Source organism: Acartia tonsa, chromosome 4 (genome assembly GCF_053477335.1).
Source record: "Acartia tonsa isolate MP-2025a chromosome 4, ASM5347733v1, whole genome shotgun sequence".
Taxonomy (NCBI): Eukaryota; Metazoa; Arthropoda; class Copepoda; order Calanoida; family Acartiidae; genus Acartia; species Acartia tonsa.
Window position 1 is genome coordinate 49,511,803 of NC_137263.1, and position 18,783 is coordinate 49,530,585.

The window sequence follows — 18,783 nt, forward strand, 5'->3', positions numbered from 1 at the left end:
GCGGCTTGTGTGAATAGTAGAAAAATGTTATGCATATTGTTAGAATCGTCATAAACTCTAGTTTTTAGATGTTTAAGAATTATTCCTGTGCGATGTATAGTTTAGGAGCTACGTGGTTAAATGTTACAACTTACTTAAAATTTTCAACACTTCTCACATTTTCCAATGTAGCTTCTATACTACAAATAGCCTGTATGTGTTACATATATTTCCAAAAACTAGAGTTTATGACAATTCTAACGGTATGCGTAACATTTTTCTACTATAAACACAAGCCGCGCAATTTGATTTTTAAAAGTGTACGCATTTTTGCACACTCTTTAAATTAGTCAAGATCCAAAAATCTTCCAAAAATAGGTACTTTGGAAAAACCGGTTTTTAAGGCAGAATTTGTTGAAAATCGCCAAATATTTTTTTCTTATGCAAAATGCCCCACATCAATGAAGAAATTAAGATATAGATTATTAATTTCTGTCAATGGCAAGTGGGTTAAATTAAGCAATACTTTTAACTTATTAAAAAAAAAACCCTGTATATGTAGATTCCAATAATCAGAACGTACACCAACGCTCAAAACTACCCTGGCATGCAGTTGATCTGCTTTTTAATAATAAAATTTCTTCACATTTTCATAATTTTACTAGGTAACAAGTGCTTTTGTAGAGTTTTGCACTTCAAATTAGTTTTCAATTAATTTGGATGTACGTGAAAAATTTGTATTAAATTTGTCACTAAAAGTAAGTCGCGCATTTTTAATGTTTTCGGACAAAGCTTTTCAATGCGTGTTTGATACAGAAGCAGTAGGCACCTTTTTTTAGTTTATTAGCGGCTAAGCCCCTATAATCTAGGAGCTCTGTATTTAAAGTGATAATGAAAGCAGAAAATAGCCTAAAACCACTCAAAGACTTAAAACAAAAAGCCAAAAACCCTTCAGGTACCTATGTAAAGCTTCCATAATGAAGAACTCAATCTTAAGCTACAGACTAAAAAACTTTATGTAATAAGATTTAGATCTCAAAACTCTCATGAGCGAAGGAGTGAATCTTTGTACAAATATTAAGATTTAAGATTAATTAAAAAGAAATGTACAAAGTCAATTGTTTTTAAGAACCTTTAAGTTAATTTAGTAAAATACATTTTCTAAATAAAAAAAGCCATATCATTATTTGATATCAGCAGACAGAACCTAGTGCCAAATAAAAATAAAAACTTTGTAGACAAAGAAAAATCAAAACCCATTGACTCTGAAGCTTTTCAGTCGGGAGCGCGAAATTAAGTTCCTTACTAGGAAAACTTAATTTAAAAATACTTTTTGTCACTTTTGAACGATTTGATTTGTAAAAAATAGATGGGCTTACGTTCAAAATATTCCATGAAAAAATGAGAAATCATCAGCATTTATAATTTTAGGGTTAAAGGAATGTATTACTTGACACAGAGCTTAGTTTCGTGATCCTAACTGTAAAATTTTAGAATAATTTATACACAATGAGCCTGGTTTCATGATCCCAACTGAAAAATGTTTGAATGATTCCGTATTTCATCTGCTTTCTAAAATCAACACCCCGAAGACAAACAAAAGTCATGAAAAATGCATTTATCGTCTTCAATCAACTATGGTCTCAAATTAAATTTTTTTGAATAAAATCTAAAATACCATGGCTGCAGTTTAAAAAGAAAAATAAATAAAAATTAAACACCTTCTAAATTGTTTACGAATCTGAATTTTAGGATTTTTTTTGACCAAAATAAAAACCTTAAAAAAAATTGCGCAAGCAATAATGATTAATGAAAGAACTATTAGTGCATCCACCAATTTGTTTGATGATAGACATTAGTTTTGCAACGCAGAATAAAAATTGCCACAGATTTTATACCATGAAAATATAAGTATAATACATACAAAATTTGGCGAGTTTTCTTATTTTTTTCTTCTTATTTTCCAACTGGTTAAATCATATACAAAGAGATGGGCCTATGAATTTATCTTTCTTAACCCTATAGGCATAAAATTTCAATATTGTTAGCTTATAATAAATGTGGAAAGAACAGGGGTGTAAATTAGGTCCAATTGCATCTCCTCCTCTGGAAATGTAACTTTCAAAAAAATTACATAAAAAATTTATTCATTTATTCAAGTATCTTCAAACGGTGTAATTGTTTTCAAAGGTGAAACTGTAAATATTTACAAAATTATTGCACTAATATCTAACACCAATTGAAATTTCTGACTAATTATAATAAAACCTAAAGTTTTTCTCACCTTTTTCCTTATCCAGTTCCGTAATTGTTCTGCTTACAAAATGAAATAACCACACACCCACTACTACCAGCCCTGTGTATAGGCCACTTAACAAATAGGCCTGGATGCTTTACTGATAAGAAAGAGGAGTGGTCTGCTCACTCCAAGATTCTAAAGACGACTGACTTGCGCAGAAATGGGCTCCTCAAAATGGTAGAAATGAATGTTGTAGGAGTATTTATCTATCAGGGAGGGAGTGGAAACACATGGGCTTTTTATTACACTAGTCCCAAAAGTTTTATAATAACGTTTTCTTATTCGTTGACTTAACAACTTTGCGGACTTTTCTTGAATTTTAAGTGGTTGTTTTATTAAGTTGAGTGTCAAAACGTTTCAACCACTTATTGTAATTTACAAAAGTGTTGATTTTGTGTACTATTATTGGGGGTTGTACATCAATTAATCGGCCATTGTCTTATCCCTTTAGATCCCTGGTATTTATTATGTATATTTTTGATGCGAGAATGCGAGGGCGCACAATTTCATTTGAATTTAAAAGATTTAAGATGCTTATAATAGTTTAGAGCATTTTAATAAAATATTTATAATAATAAATCTTTCATTTCATTCCAGCATATAAGTAAAGTTGCTCAAACGTTTTAACATTTTAAAATTAATAAAACTCTATTTTGTTACCAAGTTTTGTCTAAAACATATCCTAATAACTAGGGTTTTTTTGCAATTAAAATTATATATATACCTAGATTGTTTTAATAGTCTTAAATATTGTAATTTTTATCATTAAATCTGGTTATTTTATTTCATATTTTGTTTTCTAACTGTTTAATCTTCAAAAAAAGATCTTACATATTTATCATGTATTATAAAGTAAAATCTTAATTGATTACGCTTCACACCCTTTTCTCGAGAATTTAGTTTTTTTCGCCTGTAGGCGCCTTTTACGTGATGAAATAAACCATTTTTAACTCACATAAAATGAACAGTTAAAAATATTAACATTATATAAAAACATATGTATATTGTATATTCATGTACACTAGCAGCTTTGCCCCTAGCCTTTTTAAAGGATATGTTTTAGGGAAAATAACCTAAAACTATTTCAAGACATACATATATGAATCTTCCCAGAAAACCACAGCATCTATTGGTTTACTCCTTATCTAAAATATTTGTATTATTAACTTTCAAAATAAAGAATTTTGTAGAGGTTACAAAGGAAATCTAAATAAATGGTGATTTCTCTCAACGTTCCAAGCGAGCAGGGTTTGAACCCCCCCCCCCCCAAGGAAAGCACCAATAGTATACACACATAAAGGGATATTTCATCAAAAGAAAATATTTTTGCCTTACAACTTTTTCGTCAGAACAAAACAATTGCGACTGTTTTTTTAGTTCTAATTGTTACTTCCAAAGAAAATTATCTATGAAGAGGTGTGCACAGAAATTTTAACAGGACATGTAAACCTTGAAGGCAGGCCATTCTTTTTCATTTTAGGGGGGTTTTGTCACACCTCTTGACATTAAAAAAAAGAATACATATAAAAATATATATTTCATAAACAATATTTCAATATTTTTAACAGGTTCATATATTTTGTAATAAACAGCTTAAATAATGTATGTTTTTTTAGCCATTTTTGGCAGAATCCTTTTTTTTCTTGTAGATAAATTTTCTTTACCTTCGGGGGGAGGGGGAGGTGTGCTCGCACTGTTGGGATACAATATTATAATTAATTAAAAGGGGGGGGGGGGGGACGTTAAGGTCCGTATCAAAATAAAGGATTTTGCTTCTGTTTTAATTATGCAATGCATCATGCCAAAAAAATGTAACTATTTGTGGTGCATTCTAATTTCTGATGAGCAAGTATTTGTTGTGTACATTTGCAAATTACCTAATGTTTTTGATGATCTAATATATTCTATGTCTATCATACTCTAGTGTCATTTATCAATTTGAAAATTGGTTATTTATTTCCGTCCGAATTAGTCATATTAGAGCATCGAAAGGCATAAGGTTTATTAGAATAACCAAAATATGTAATTTGTAATTGCCAAAAATTATCTTTCCCATTCGAACTTGTAATTTGTAATTTTACTGAATGTAATTTCTGTAATTATCTTTCTCGTATTCATTCGAATCCGGTGGATAGGAACCGGTTCTCATGAATACGAAAAAACTATGTCTAGCATCGTATTATATCCAGTTTTCTACGAATATAGAAATGTACAATCATAAGATTAAAACTAGTTATTTTAACCGGTGCCTTCGGCACCACGGGGCTAAAAAAACTAGTTTTAATCTTATAATTGTACATTCTATATCCGCGGAAAGCCGTTTATAATACGATACGAGAAATAACTATTCTCGTATTCATTCGAATCCGGTGGATAGGAACCGGTTCTCATCCATACGAAAAAACTATGTCTAGCATCGTATTATATCCAGTTTTCTACGAATATAGAAATGTACAATCATAAGATTAAAACCAGTTTTTTTAGCCGGCACCTCGGGGCTAAAAAAACTAGTTTTAATCTTATAATTGTACATTCTATATCCGCGGAAAGCCGTTTATAATACGATACGAGAAATAACTATTCTCATTCTTACTAAAGAAATTCGTTTTTTAAATATAGTATTGTACAATAAATATTAAATGCAAATTTATTTTTAAATATTAAAAATATAAGATACAATATAAATAATTCTTATGTAATTGCATTTTTATAAAATTTGTCATTTTTAGTTTCCAAATTGGTTAAAATTAGATAGAAACGAAAAATCCATTTAAAGTCTCATTTACTTTGTGTAAAGAATCATAATTAGGTTTTCTTTTTTATGGTATGAATTTTAATACAATTAGGCTTTCAAAACTAAAATTCGGGTAATTCATGTTTTTCTACTCCGATAAATAAAATAATTAAATCACAATACATCATAAATAATCACGACAGTTGAATTTAATACTGAAATATTTTGTATTTATAAATCTTTATCCTTTTTAATGGGTGTTGGTAATTTTTAAGGGTTATTGGTTGGTATATACTAATTCTAAAATGCCCAAAAGTTGTATAAAATTTATTAATGAATGACACAACTCGATAGAGTTGTAGTCAGAGAAGATTCAGTATTTGTCTCCTCTTGGCTTGAACCCTGAAATAGTAATAATAATAAGTGTAGATTTATTCTTCTAATTGTATACCTAGAGAACAGCAGCTACCAGAGCAGCTCCTCTACCAGAACTATACTCTGATATCATGATATCTATATAAGAATAATGTATACCTGGAGAACAGCAGCTACCAGAGCAGCTCCTCTACCAGAACTATACTCTGATATCATGATATCTATATAAGAATAATGTATACCTGGAGAACAGCAGCTAACAGAGCAGCTCCTCTACCAGAACTATACTCTGATATCATGATATCTATATAAGAATAATGTATACCTAGAGAACAGCAGCTACCAGAGCAGCTCCTCTACCAGAACTATACTCTGATATCATGATATCTATATAAGAATAATGTATACCTGGAGAACAGCAGCTACCAGAGCAGCTCCTCTACCAGAACTATACTCTGATATCATGATATCTATATAAGAATAATGTATACCTGGAGAACAGCAGCTACCAGAGCAGCTCCTCTACCAGAACTATACTATGATATCATGATATCTATATAAGAATAATGTATACCTGGAGAACAGCAGCTACCAGAGCAGCTCCTCTACCAGAACTATACTATGATATCATGATATCTATATAAGAATAATGTATACCTGGAGAACAGCAGCTACCAGAGCAGCTCCTCTACCAGAACTATACTATGATATCATGATATCTATATAAGAATAATGTATACCTGGAGAACAGCAGCTACCAGAGCAGCTCCTCTACCAGAACTATACTCTGATATCATGATATCCATATAATAATAATGTGTATACCTGGAGAACAGCAGCTACCAGAGCAGCTCCTCTGCCAGAACCATCCTCTGACATCATGATATCCAGATTATAATCTACTCCCATGAGCTGAGCTACTCGAGAGTGCATCACATTCCTGAAAAAAATAATTTAATATCTTTCTTTTTATTGAAAGAATCGTCTATGTATTTCTAATTTCTTTACAATAGAAATAACCTGAAATGAGGATGATATCTGAAGAGGGATCCATCAACTGCTACCACAACATCCTGAATTTTAAATTATTTGATAATCACTTTACTTGAATTTAATTTTCTTAAATGTTATGTAATACATGAATGTATCATTTTGAAATAAGTATTTTAAAAGCACATGTAATGACTAACACACTCACACACACACACACACACACTCACCTTGTAGTCCATCTTCTTGAGCAGAGCAGTAAGACCTGCCGCACACATGTAGCCAGCAAAGACTGAGACACACACTTATTAACCTTGTAATCTATCTTCTTTAGCAGAGCAGAAAGAACTGCGGCTCACAGGTAGCCAGCACGGCGTGACACATACACACAATCACTTTATAGTCCATCTTCTTGAGCAGAGCAGTAAGACCTGCCGCGCACAGGTAACTAGCACGACTTGACACACACACACACACCTTGTAAGAGCAGTAAGATCTGCCGCGCACAGGTAAACAGAACGGAGTGACACAAACACACACCCGCCTTGTAGTTCATCTTCTTAAGGAGAGCAGTAAGACCTGCCGCGCACAGGTAGCCAATACGACGTGACACACACACACACACTCACCTTGAAGTACATCTTCTTGAGTAGAGCAGTAAGACCTGCCGCGCACAGGTAGCCAGCACGACGTGATACACACACACTCACCTTGTAGTCCATCTTCTTGAGCAGAGCAGTAAGACCTGCAGCGCACAGGTAGCCAGCACGGCGTGACACACAAACGCACTCACCTTGTAGTCAATCTTCTTGAGCAGAGCAGTAAGACCTGCCGCACACAGGAGGCCAGCACGACGTAACACACACACTCACATTGTAGTCTATCTTTTTGAGCAGAGCAGTAAGTCCTGCAGCGCACAGGTAACCAGCACGGAGTGACACACACCCTCACCTTGTAGTCCATCTTCTTGAGCAGAGCAGTAAGACCTGCCGCGCACAGGTAACCAGCACGGAGTGACACGCACACACTCACCTTGTAGTCCATTTTCTTGAGCAGAGCAGTAAGACCTGCAGCGCACAGGTAGCCAGCACGGCGTGACACACATTCACTGACATAGCGCAGGGCAGACAGATCAGCTTCACAAGCGCCAGCCAACCCTATTTCTCCCAACACTTTTCGACATCTAGAAATTTAATAAAGTTAGTATAGCAACAGCTATACTAAGATATTCATGAGATTTTGCTGTTTCAGGTACAATAAATTGCAGTTGATTACAGAAAGGAAATCTTATACTCAGAAAGTAGAAGAAATTCTAGAATGATAAGTTAAGTTATTGTAATTATAACAAGGATGACAACATCCATAAAAGCGAAGCTCTGAAACGGTAAGAGAAACGGACATTAACACTTGTATAATGTCAGAACTGAATAATCATAATATAAATGTATAAGAGTCAAAGCAAAATTGTAAGTAAATTTGTTGAAAAACTGCATGATTCAGGATAATGTTTATGGACATACTTACATTTATAGGACTTGATTAAAGAATTGCTTCGCTTATTACATTATACTTTGTTGTCCCAGGAATCAGTATACCAAAAATCAGACCAATCGGATAATTAGGTCACATACAAATTCGTTGTCAAAAATGTAAAAAAAATCAACATGTTTAAAATGGACGTACGGACATTCTGGTAAAGATTATAGAGTTGCTACGCTTTCTAACTCGTACCTAACTTCTACAGGAATCACTATGCAAAGTTTGAAATCGATAGGACAATTCTAACATGCCTAAAATAACGAAAAAAGCTATCCGTTACGGACGTACGGACGGACCGACCCTAATTATAGAAAAGCTTCGCTTTTAAAAAGATTATGTGCAGTTGAGAGGAAAAAATGAGCCTAATATGAGTTTTATGAACCTTGTAAGAATACCAGTAGCTAAGCCAGGTGTTAAAAAAGTTTTGTAGTTTTATGGAGAAAATCTTAAGGCACCCCTTGTTATCCTTTTGGGAAATATGAAGGAATGTTTATACCTGTCATAATGGCCAACTATTGGGAAGTATCAAATAATTTAATGTGCATACAGCATACCTGTCATAATGACCAACAGCATCAGCTTCTATCTCAGAAAGAAACCTAAATCATTTTAGTTCCTAATAATGGAAATTTTATTTTGGTCCTATTTTTTAGTATAATATTCTACCAAATTAAGCTTTTTGTGGTAAAGAAACTTATTTTTCATTTTTATTAACCCTAACACAGAATACCAAATGCAATTCAACCATAAAAACTGAAATACATGAAACCTGGTGGGAAAAGCTCCCTTTTGCTGTAGTTGGATTGTATTCATGTTTTGAAAAATCAGTTCTTCTCGCACAAGATCCTATAAAAAGATTAAAAGGTTTTATTCTACATTTCTTAATATTGATAAAAACATATCCTTCCTATTATATAAATTAGTACGGTGTTTTGTCTGAAGCTTAAGATCTCAATAACTTCTAAACCGATTGGGTAGCCTTCACACATGTTCTGCGATGGTTTTAGGCTACTTTATTTTAGATTTAAATCTAGGGATTATAGTAGTTATATCCCTTTTAATTTAAAGCCCCTCGATGCAAGGGGCATAGTAGCTAGTATATTATATTTTAAAATTGCACTAACATATTTTTGTAAATTTTAGTAAAATTATCAAAGGACACTAAAACATTATTTTTGGTCATATTATTTGATTTTTAAAAATCTTTTAGACATAATCGTCACGTTTATAATAGAACTGTTAAAAACTGAAATACAAAAATCACAGAACCTCGATGGTAAGTAAATAAATTTAATAAAAGAATTTTTAATAAAACTTAACCTACCTCTAAAACCAACCGAACTAGCTCACCCATATACATTCCACTAAAAAAATAATAATATTTCTACCAATAAAATTATGAATATTCTCTATTTTGAACTTTGAATCAAAACAAAATTAGTATTTAACTTCATGTTTGATTCCTTAAATCCTTAGACTCAATAAATCAAAGATAAATTATAGATAGGATAGGAGATAGAGCGAGAGAGAGAGATAAGAAAGATTTTGGAAGTCCTTAATAACAAAAGGACATGTATGTAAACTGTATGTAAAAACATAAAGGCTAATGTAAACGAAAAATGCTTTGTTAACTGCCAGACGCCTTTTTAAAAAAGGCGGCTAAATCAGCAGTCTCTTGAATTAGCTGTTTACCTAATCATTTTCTCAAAGGTTTGTTTTCCCGGATTTAATGACTGTTCATCAATTTGTTGATCCCACTTTGTCCTGATAAAGTCTAACTCTCCCTTGTCCCCGAATGCGCCCCACTCTGTGTTGATGATAATGTCCCCCGTGCTGGTGGTGTCGCTGGTACCCAAGGTCCCCACTTTACTCTCCTCCTCCAGGTAGCACGCATTTGTGCCAGTTCCTAAACAATAATAGTATTTTTTTATCGCATCGAATTTTAAACAGCTTCCCGTGGATATCAAAAAGAAAAATGAACAGGTTATTACCAGTTTTGTTAACACAGGGTGGCCGAAGGCACGGGCTAATACAACTGGTATTAGTTTTAAGCTTTTTATTTTAATATTCGTGAAAAATTGTCGATCTGTAATACCATGCTATACAAGTATTTGTATATGACTGAGAACCGGTTATAATCCAGCGGATATCAATCGGTTTCGAAGCCATACTTCATAATAAATGTATACTACCTATTAAGTCTAAACATTTATACAGCAAATATTCAATTTATTTTCAGTGTCAGTTCGTTAGGCAATTGGCCCCGCAGGGGCTAGAAATGGGAGAAAAGCTACTTTGGAAATACGACAAAACCCGCTACTTCGTTTTCTTTCCATGACCGATTTTTTTAGAGCGAAGCCAATGGAGATTAAAAAGTTTTAAAACATACAAACCTAAGATTAATCCAATTTTGCACCGAGGTTCTTTCCAGGCACATGACATTAAAGTCCCTAAACATGAATATGTTTTTTTTAGAATTTATAGAAAAAAGATCGTTAGAGGCTCTAAAAAGATTAAGTTAGATCCTTAGGGTATTGATTTCATTATTCAAGTTTTCATCATACTAAAGAGGTTAAAAATGGTACCTAACGCGTGACAGTGATATTAAAAGTATTGTTAATGCCTGAGATGGCAACTCATTACCATACGACGTTAGAACTTCCAGACAAAGGACGTTTAATCAAAAGGTTTATTTTCTTTTGGGTTTTTAAAGGTCCGTGGACGATTATTTTTAAACAAAGTAGAACCTCGTCCTTAGTATAGTAATAACAGATAAACAAACCTGTAGTATCATTAAGAATAGCGCACACATCAATATTGAGGCCAGGTTGTCTTCCGATGGCCTCCTTCAGTAGTTGCACAACATCTTCACTTTCTACTCCAGAACATTTGAACCCCTTCGTCCATTGAGCTAGTCTTCCTAGTATTTTTTAAAGGTATAACATTTACAGTATAGAGCAGACGTAATAGAAAATAATTACGCTTAAAAAGAAGCACTTGATTTTTTATTCATAATTATTTTAGATATTGAAGTTTTGAAAAGAAAAATTTTGGAGGGGGGGGGGGGTTGATTTTTTCAAGGGGCGATTTTCTTGGGTTTCTTAGATTTATCAAGATCCATCGGTACACACAAACAAACAAAAAGAGATCATTTTACTTTATTAAAAGGATACTTCATTGTTCATCATGTTTAAAAAAAAAATCTTTTACCTTTCGCCAACCCTTCTTGTTTGACCGGAAAGCTGAAGGTGAACCCCAGCGGGAGGGGATGGTCACCCAGATTGTTGTCCTGGATGAATGTTGCCAGACAGGAGGCTATGTAGTCAAACAGGTCTACGCCAGGACCAAGCATAAGCTTCTCTGATATGTTGTAGATTTCAGATTTCATAGAGAAATGGCCCTCCCTAAATAATAGGGAATGTTAGTTGGTTTCATACAGCACATCTCAGAGAGAGAAAGGGGGGACAGGGAGCTGTGTAATTTTATTGCACTAGTCTCCAAAGTTTTATATTAATGATAATTTATTCTCATTCGTTGGCTTCACATTTTTTAGGAAGGATTTCCACCCATACAAACAAAATCCAACTAACAGCTAATGAATCAATTACAAACTTTGGGGTAAAAGAAAATTAATTTCTTGCGGTTTACACATAAATATGAAATCCCCCTAAAAATATTTTGTTTTTGTTATCAAATAACTATTTTTGTATACTTAAAATTATGAAAATTATTGATTGAATTACGCAATTGTAATTTGATTCTTAACAACTTAAATATTTATAAAGAAGCTGTATCAACTTTTTTGCTTTTTATTTAAGATAGCTAGCCGGTCCTTTCAGTAAGTAGTAGATGTAAAATTTTTCATAGAATTCAGATATGCAATCGGTTTTTTGTAGACCTCTTATTTTTTAAGTAATTTAAGTTTTTTAAAAAAATAATTAAGTTGGTTTTAAGGTACTAAAACGCAACAAAATAAAAGAAGAAAATAGCCAGTATAAACAAAAATAGTAAGATCTTTAATTTGACACCTTACTTTTAAAATTCTGTTGAGTAATTGTTGAAAAAATCTATTTTTTTACCCTCGGTTTAATCAAAACATTAAACCTAAATATTTTCTCATACAGACATAAAAAATATTGGTTCATATATACCATTAGAATGAGAAAAATAATATGAATCCATTGTAAGCAAAATTGAAAAAGTTTAAAAAAATTGTAATAAAAAATAGAAAAAATAAAAAAGTTATTTTAAGAATTGTAACTACTAAACTAGCCAATCACAAATCGCAAAAATTGACGAATCGGGAAGCTTAATCTATAAAATTAACCTATAGAATTGCCAGAAAAAAAGGAGAACGTTCATACAATATATACAATAGATACTACAATAAATATAGTGATATTAAAGAACATGTAAAGAATGAAAAATTATGAACAAATATGCATCAGTCTGTTTATAAACTTCAAAACAATGCAGTTAAAAATACATTATTGTTTCTTGTGTTTAAAAAATATCTGCTACATTGCATTGTCTTTTGTTTAGGTTTTTTTCAGGTTTGGTTTAAGCTAACCCTTTAAAGCCGAAAATTATGATTCTTAAAATAAACTTATTTTTTTTACTATAGTTTTATAAAACTTTTTCAATTTTGCTTAGAATAGATTCGTAATATTTTTCTGATTCTAAAGGTATATATGAACCCATGTTTTTTATGTCTGTTTGAGAAAATATTTAGGTCTAAAGTTTATATTAAACCAAGGTTAAAAAAATAGATTTTTTCAATAATTACTCAACAGAATTTTAAAAGTAAGGTGTCAAATTAAAGATCTTACTATTTTTGTTCATACTGGCCATTTTCTTCTTTTATTTTGTTGCGTTTTAGTACCTTAAAACCGACTTAATTATTTTTTTTAAAAACTTAAATTACTTAAAAAATAAGAGGTCTACAAAAAACCGATTGCATATCTGAATTCTATGAAAAATTTTACATCTACTACTTACTGAAAGGACCTGCTAGCTATCTTAAATAAAAAGCAAAAAAGTTGATACAACTTCTTTGTAATGAAAATAATAGAAATAACGTCTATGTATTACTTAATAATTTCAGAGTTTCAATTTATTTACATGAGGTTGGTTTAATGCTCAACAGTCACTTTGAGGGAAAGCACCTTTAAATTTTACCTGATGTCAATGCAAAGCACCCTGAAGTTTGTACCTCCCAGGTCCAGGGCTAGAAACCTGCCCTGCTCCTTCCCTGTGGGCAGCTTTCGCACGTACGTGGGGTAACATTTTACACTCGCCTAAATTATTTCATACTAGAGACTGTGCTAAAATTATATAAGGCTGAATATCCTATTATATAAAGTACTAAGCTTTTTTTGTCTGTAGTAAAGGATCTCGCTGGTCGCTTAACCAAAATGGTTCGCCTTTACAATGAAGCTTCTTATAGGGCCTGAGATGGTTTTGGGCCACTTTTTTTGTAAATAAGTCTGGGTATGGTTTTAGAATATTTTTATGTCCTTCTATATCCCTTCGAATATAGAGCCCCTAGATGGTAGAGGCTCAACCGCTAGTTGTATACAAAGGATAAGATTCGGGTAGCCTAAAACCATTACATGACTTAAAATTTAAAAATGAAATAGCCTACAGCATTATCCTTGGACCTATCTGAAGCTTTCTTCAAATGGAAAACTCAATTGGTTCAGTGGCTAGCGAGTTCTTAAAAGACAAACCAAAAAATATAAAAAAAAATTATAATTACTCTTTTTGTCGAGCTTTATCTGAAGAAACAAGAACAAAAAGGACGCATAAGTTTGATAAAAACAATGATAAAATATTGACGTTTTGCTGGATTTTAAATAAAAGTAGCTGGGAAAAGTTTCTCAAAAAATCAACCTTGTGACGTCATAAAAATGAGGGATTATCCATCTATTTTTTAGGGGTTTTCTTTCCCACTTTTCCTCTCATCTCACTCATTTTTATGACGTCACATGGCTGAATTTTGAGACACTTTATCCAGCTATAGATAAATAAAATAATATAAAAACATTCAGACAAGAAGCATAATTGAGTGCAAAACAAAACTACAAAATATTTCAGTCAATGTAAAAGAGAGAGAATCTGAACTAGTGAAGCGAAGCTTTAAATGACCTGCGTGTTAAAGAATAGATTGACAACAGAATAAAATATCTTATCCAACAAAGAGTTAAAAGTAAAAAAAAAACAATAAAAACCGAGAAATTGTTTAAATTCACATTACAAAACAGCAGAAATAAAGCGATAGTTATAAAAACAAAATAAGATTCATAAAAATTAAATATAAACATAACTTTATAACATGTTAACCATATATTAATACTTTTATCCCATAGTTATAGTTATAAAACTCTTACAACTTTCCCATAAGATTATAATGCTTTGATCTATTCTTTAAGAAAAGCAGCTCCTCTATGACCTCTCTTTATTTGTTGGTTTTTAATAATACTAGCAGTTACGCCCCCCTGGCCCTAGCATCTTCTGTATTCAAAAGGTTGAAGAAAACTAACTATAAATAAAACCTCCCCTAAAATGAAGTTATAATAGTTATTTCTTTCATCGTATTATAAACGGCTTTCCGCGGATATAGAATGTACAATTATAAGATAAAAACCAGTTTTTTAGCCCCGAGGTGCCGAAGGCACGGGCTTAAAAAAACTGGTTTTAATCTTATGATTGTATATTTTTATATTCGTAGAAAGCAGTTTATAATACGATGAAAGAAATAACTATTATAACTTCATTTTAGGGGAGGTTTTATTTATAGTTAGTTTTCTAGGCACCTAGGGACATTTTAACACATAGCTCCCTAACTATACGTAGCAGAGGAATCGTTCTTATATTTCCAAAAAATAGACTTCTTATCGGTTCTAATGGTATGCGTAACATTTTTCTACTATTAACACAAGCCGTGCAATTTGAATTTTATAAATCTACGCATTTTTTTACTCACCCTTTAATACGATGCTAGACATAGTTTTTTCGTATTCATGAGAACCGGTTCCTATCCACCGGATTCAAATAAATACGAGAAAAAATCTTAAGCTACAGACATAAAAAAAAACCTTACTATTCTATATAATAAGATAGAATAGGCAAAAACTTTTGTCTTTTTTATCATAAATTTTCAATTGTTCGAGGCCTTCGAAGACGCATAATATTTAAATAATTTTTTAGTAACCTACTATTTGCATTTATTTATAAATTCTTAAAAATCTTTTACTTAAAGATAATAAATTATAGAAAATTAAACTCCTATCTGCACTAATTATGGATGATGTTGATCCTTGTTTAAATTTAAGATGTAAAGAATATGAATGTTGAACAATACATAAAAATAATAATAATCACCTCATTGTGAAGTTCTTTGTCTAGCCCCTGACATTTTAAAATTAACATTTTTTTTATAGGGAAACTTTTCTTTAATTAGGGTTTATCCGTCCGCAATTATCGTTAATCTGGGCGTGTTAGAATTGTCCTATCGATTTAAAACATTGCTTGACCATTTCAGAAAAGGTACGAATTAGAAAGTCACCAATTTTCTATGTGATATAATTATCATGATTTCCAGGACAACAAGGCACAATGGTATAATCAAAGAATCTCTATAGTCAAGCCCTAAAAATTTTAATGAATTTACATTCTGCTTATTAAGTTCTGACACTTTAAATTTTCGTTCGTCTATTTTCATAGCTCCGCTTGTATGGGTGTTGTCATCCTTATCTTTATATATTTTAACAATGTAAAATATGAAAGAATAAACGTATATTATACCAGTGCTGTCATTGTCTATCTAATATTATACATTGGACGTCATGCTGATTCTTAAAAACTAAAAATATGCAAACGGCCTTAATAAATATTTAACCATGGCTTTAAGTTCAGTTGTTTTTGAGATTTTAAGAGATACAAAACCTTAAATTTATATCCTTGTGTAAATGTAACATGATGTCTGTCTGTCTATATGTCTGTAGTGAAGGATCTTGGTAACCGCTGAACCGATGTGGTCCTCCTTTAAAATGTAGCTCTTTCCATTTTTTTACTTTTTATTTTTAAAACTAAAACTTAAATGGGATGGGGGTAATGCCTCGTCCGCCCCCCTACCCTCACGTGCCTCTAGAGGCGTAAATGACAGTTATCGATAAAGGACAATAAAACTCTTACAAATATTTTTAACCAAACAAAAAAATATAAATCGCACTAAATGCATTGCGGTTTTATCATTTAGTTTTTTTCTTGTTAAAATTGTTCTCACTATAAATCTTAATTTCCCTGGGCAATTGCATTTCTCAATCTCATCTCCACAACATGAATGTGATCGTTGTTGACCACCAGGTCTCTGCAGAGGTCCTCCAGCCTCCGTCTGGTCTCGCTGATCAGGTGGGGCTTGTACGTCTTCATGGAGATGGAGGTGCATCTGTTCTGTTTCACCGGTATTTCACCGCCAGCGCTGTTTTCACGTCTAGATTTTTAAACATTAATTTTGATAATTAAGTCTTAGTTAGGAAGCTTTGTATAGCGCCTAAAGAAAATGACGTCATACTGTCCTACCATTGGTCAATTAAAAATGTAAACTGGCCTGCCATTGGTAATTTAGTCTGTGTATTGGCTTCCTTTGTTAGAATTTTGGTTAGGTGTAAAATTTTGTAGAGGGGAAAGAAATGATACAATATCATAATTGAGCGATATTTATCCCAAAGTTCCATCATAAATTCAGCCTGCTGCAGCAGATATCTCTACTATTTTGAGCTTCCAGTAAAATAAGGTGGATATTGCTTCGGCTACTTCGCTCCTTTTAGGAGGATATAATATTTTAAAATATTTATTAGCTCTAACTTTTTACTTTTAAATTATATAGTGAATATTCTCATTTAATAACAACTGCAGCATGCCATTCTATAAATACCTGATAATCCATCTGTTTCCACTTCCCTTCCTACCAGGAGAACTCTAAATAGTAACAAAATATCAAACAACCTGGACCTCCAATTATAATTACTAAAGACTGCCATATCTAATAATACATTAAAATTTTATTCTACTTTTCTATTAGCATTGTAGCAGGACAAATTGTCTCAAAAATCAGCCATGTGACGTCATAAAAATAAGAGATTACCCATATCTTTTTTAGGGGGTTTCTTTCCCACTTCTCCTCTCATCTCCCTAATTTTTATGACGTCACATGGCTGATTTGTGAGACATTTTGTTCCGCTACTTAGCATTTCAAAATTTACAAGAACAAAATGAAGGTATGAGTTATAAAATATAGAGTTGCTACGCTGACAAGATTTTACCGTACAAAGTTTGAGGTCAATTTGACAATTCTATCATTTCTAACCTGTGTATCTTGTGAGCTCTGGATATCATCCATAATCAGGCCCATTTCTAGCACTCTAAGAATTCATATAAATTTTTAGAGTGTTTAATAATTTTTTTTATATTTCAATGGATATAAAATTGTTATTATCCTATATTTTATATAAGTATTGAGGATATTTTTCTGTAGCTTCGATGATTACTGAACCGATTAAGATCTCTATTTTAGGAAAGCCTCACATAAGTCCCTTGATAGTTTTAGGATATTTGATTATTAGATTTAAGTCTTGGGATGGGTTTAGGCTACATTTCTCCTTCCCTACCCTTCGAATACATAGCTCCTAGAAGCTAGGGAACAGCCGCTAGTCTTATATAAGAAAGATATTATATGTATTTCATTAAATATGAATCTACTATAATCTAATTAAATAATATTGGTTAATCCATCATAAATAACAATATTCAAAAATATTTTAAAATATAACTTTTGCTTCACAATGTTTTTTTTTAAATTAGTAATTATACTTTTTGATATAATATAAATAAACACTATAAATTTAATTATAACAGCTAACTATGAAATATTTTTGTGTTGTCATAAAATTCACATTATAGCAGACGTTGTTTTGGTTGGGATCCTAGAATAACTATGCGTCAATATACTTGGCTTTCAATATTTACTTGGTTTTGCATGATTCCGTCAGTACACAGACAGAGAGAGAATTAGAGAGAGAGACAGAGAGAGAAAGAGAGAGAGAGAGAGAGAGAGAGAGAGAGAGAGAGAGAGATAGAGAGAGAAAGAGAGAGAGAGAGAGACAATGGGAGACACGAAGAAAGAGAGAGAAAGACTGAGAGACCAGGGATCTAAATGGATAAGACAATGCCTGATAAATTGCTGTACATCCCTAATGATGATTCTCAAAATTACTCCTTCTGCAAATTAGAACTAAAGGTTGAAACGTTTGGACACTCAACTGAATGAAGAACCATTTGAAATTCAGTAAAAAGTTTCAAAGTCAAACGAATAAGAAATATTATATTACAACTTTGGGGACTAGTGTAATAAACAGCCCTATGTCCCCTTCCTTTATGCTGGGAGACAATGAGAAAGAGAAAGAGAGGGGGGTTAATGAGAGAGAGAACGATATGAGGAGGGAGGTAGAAAAGAAGGTTACAGGGTGGGAAAGCGAAAGAACCAGTAAAGGTGACGGAGTATGGAAGGAGAAACAACAAAGAAAGGGAAAGAAACGATTTCCCATAAAATGCCTGGCGACCAAAGAAACCCACTTCCTTAGTTTTGAAATAAGTGGGGGTTGCTTTTCATAAAAGTAATCATGTTAGTGTTTACCCTTAGTTAGGTTAAATTAGGTTATATAAGGAACATGGTAGCCCCACAGGATTAGGACAACGCAGATTTAAGCCCCATATGGATAAGGTATAATCGTAACTTTTAAGGGGGTGTAGGAAGCACTTTTACAAAAACTCCCCTACTGCCACCCCTTTTTTCCTTGAATTTATC

At 32.4% G+C, this 18,783-nt stretch overlaps 2 protein-coding genes across 5 annotated transcripts in view; both read right to left on the bottom strand.

Annotated features, from left to right (window-relative positions):
* Window positions 1–2,431, bottom strand: part of LOC145317587 (uncharacterized) — a 48,474-nt gene extending 46,043 nt beyond the window's left edge. For both annotated transcript variants that reach the window (XM_080158730.1, XM_080158728.1), the window contains exon 1: window positions 2,264–2,431. The gene's annotated coding sequence lies outside the window, so the exon portion shown is untranslated. The remainder of the gene's footprint in view (window positions 1–2,263) is intronic.
* A 2,471-nt stretch (window positions 2,432–4,902) lies between these two features.
* Window positions 4,903–17,337, bottom strand: LOC145317588 (hexokinase-2-like). Of its 3 annotated transcripts, none has more exons than XM_080158732.1 (17): window positions 17,287–17,337; window positions 16,855–16,898; window positions 16,219–16,410; window positions 15,300–15,324; window positions 13,095–13,213; window positions 11,127–11,320; window positions 10,699–10,836; window positions 10,310–10,366; window positions 9,609–9,822; window positions 9,241–9,280; window positions 8,686–8,762; window positions 8,471–8,515; window positions 7,445–7,560; window positions 7,088–7,122; window positions 6,408–6,460; window positions 6,213–6,327; window positions 4,912–5,414 (listed from the first exon to the last, which is right to left on the bottom strand). In XM_080158732.1, the coding sequence occupies exons 1-17, from the start codon at window positions 17,329–17,331 to the stop codon at window positions 5,343–5,345; spliced, it is 1,581 nt and encodes a 526-aa protein (XP_080014858.1). In that variant the 5' UTR covers window positions 17,332–17,337; the 3' UTR covers window positions 4,912–5,342. The 3 variants fall into 3 exon arrangements, with proteins under 3 accessions (XP_080014857.1, XP_080014858.1, XP_080014859.1); XM_080158733.1 differs by lacking the exon at window positions 7,088–7,122 and adding an exon at window positions 7,329–7,363; XM_080158731.1 differs by lacking the exon at window positions 7,088–7,122 and having other exon boundaries at window positions 4,903–5,414; window positions 7,410–7,560.
* Window positions 17,338–18,783: the final 1,446 nt, after the last annotated feature.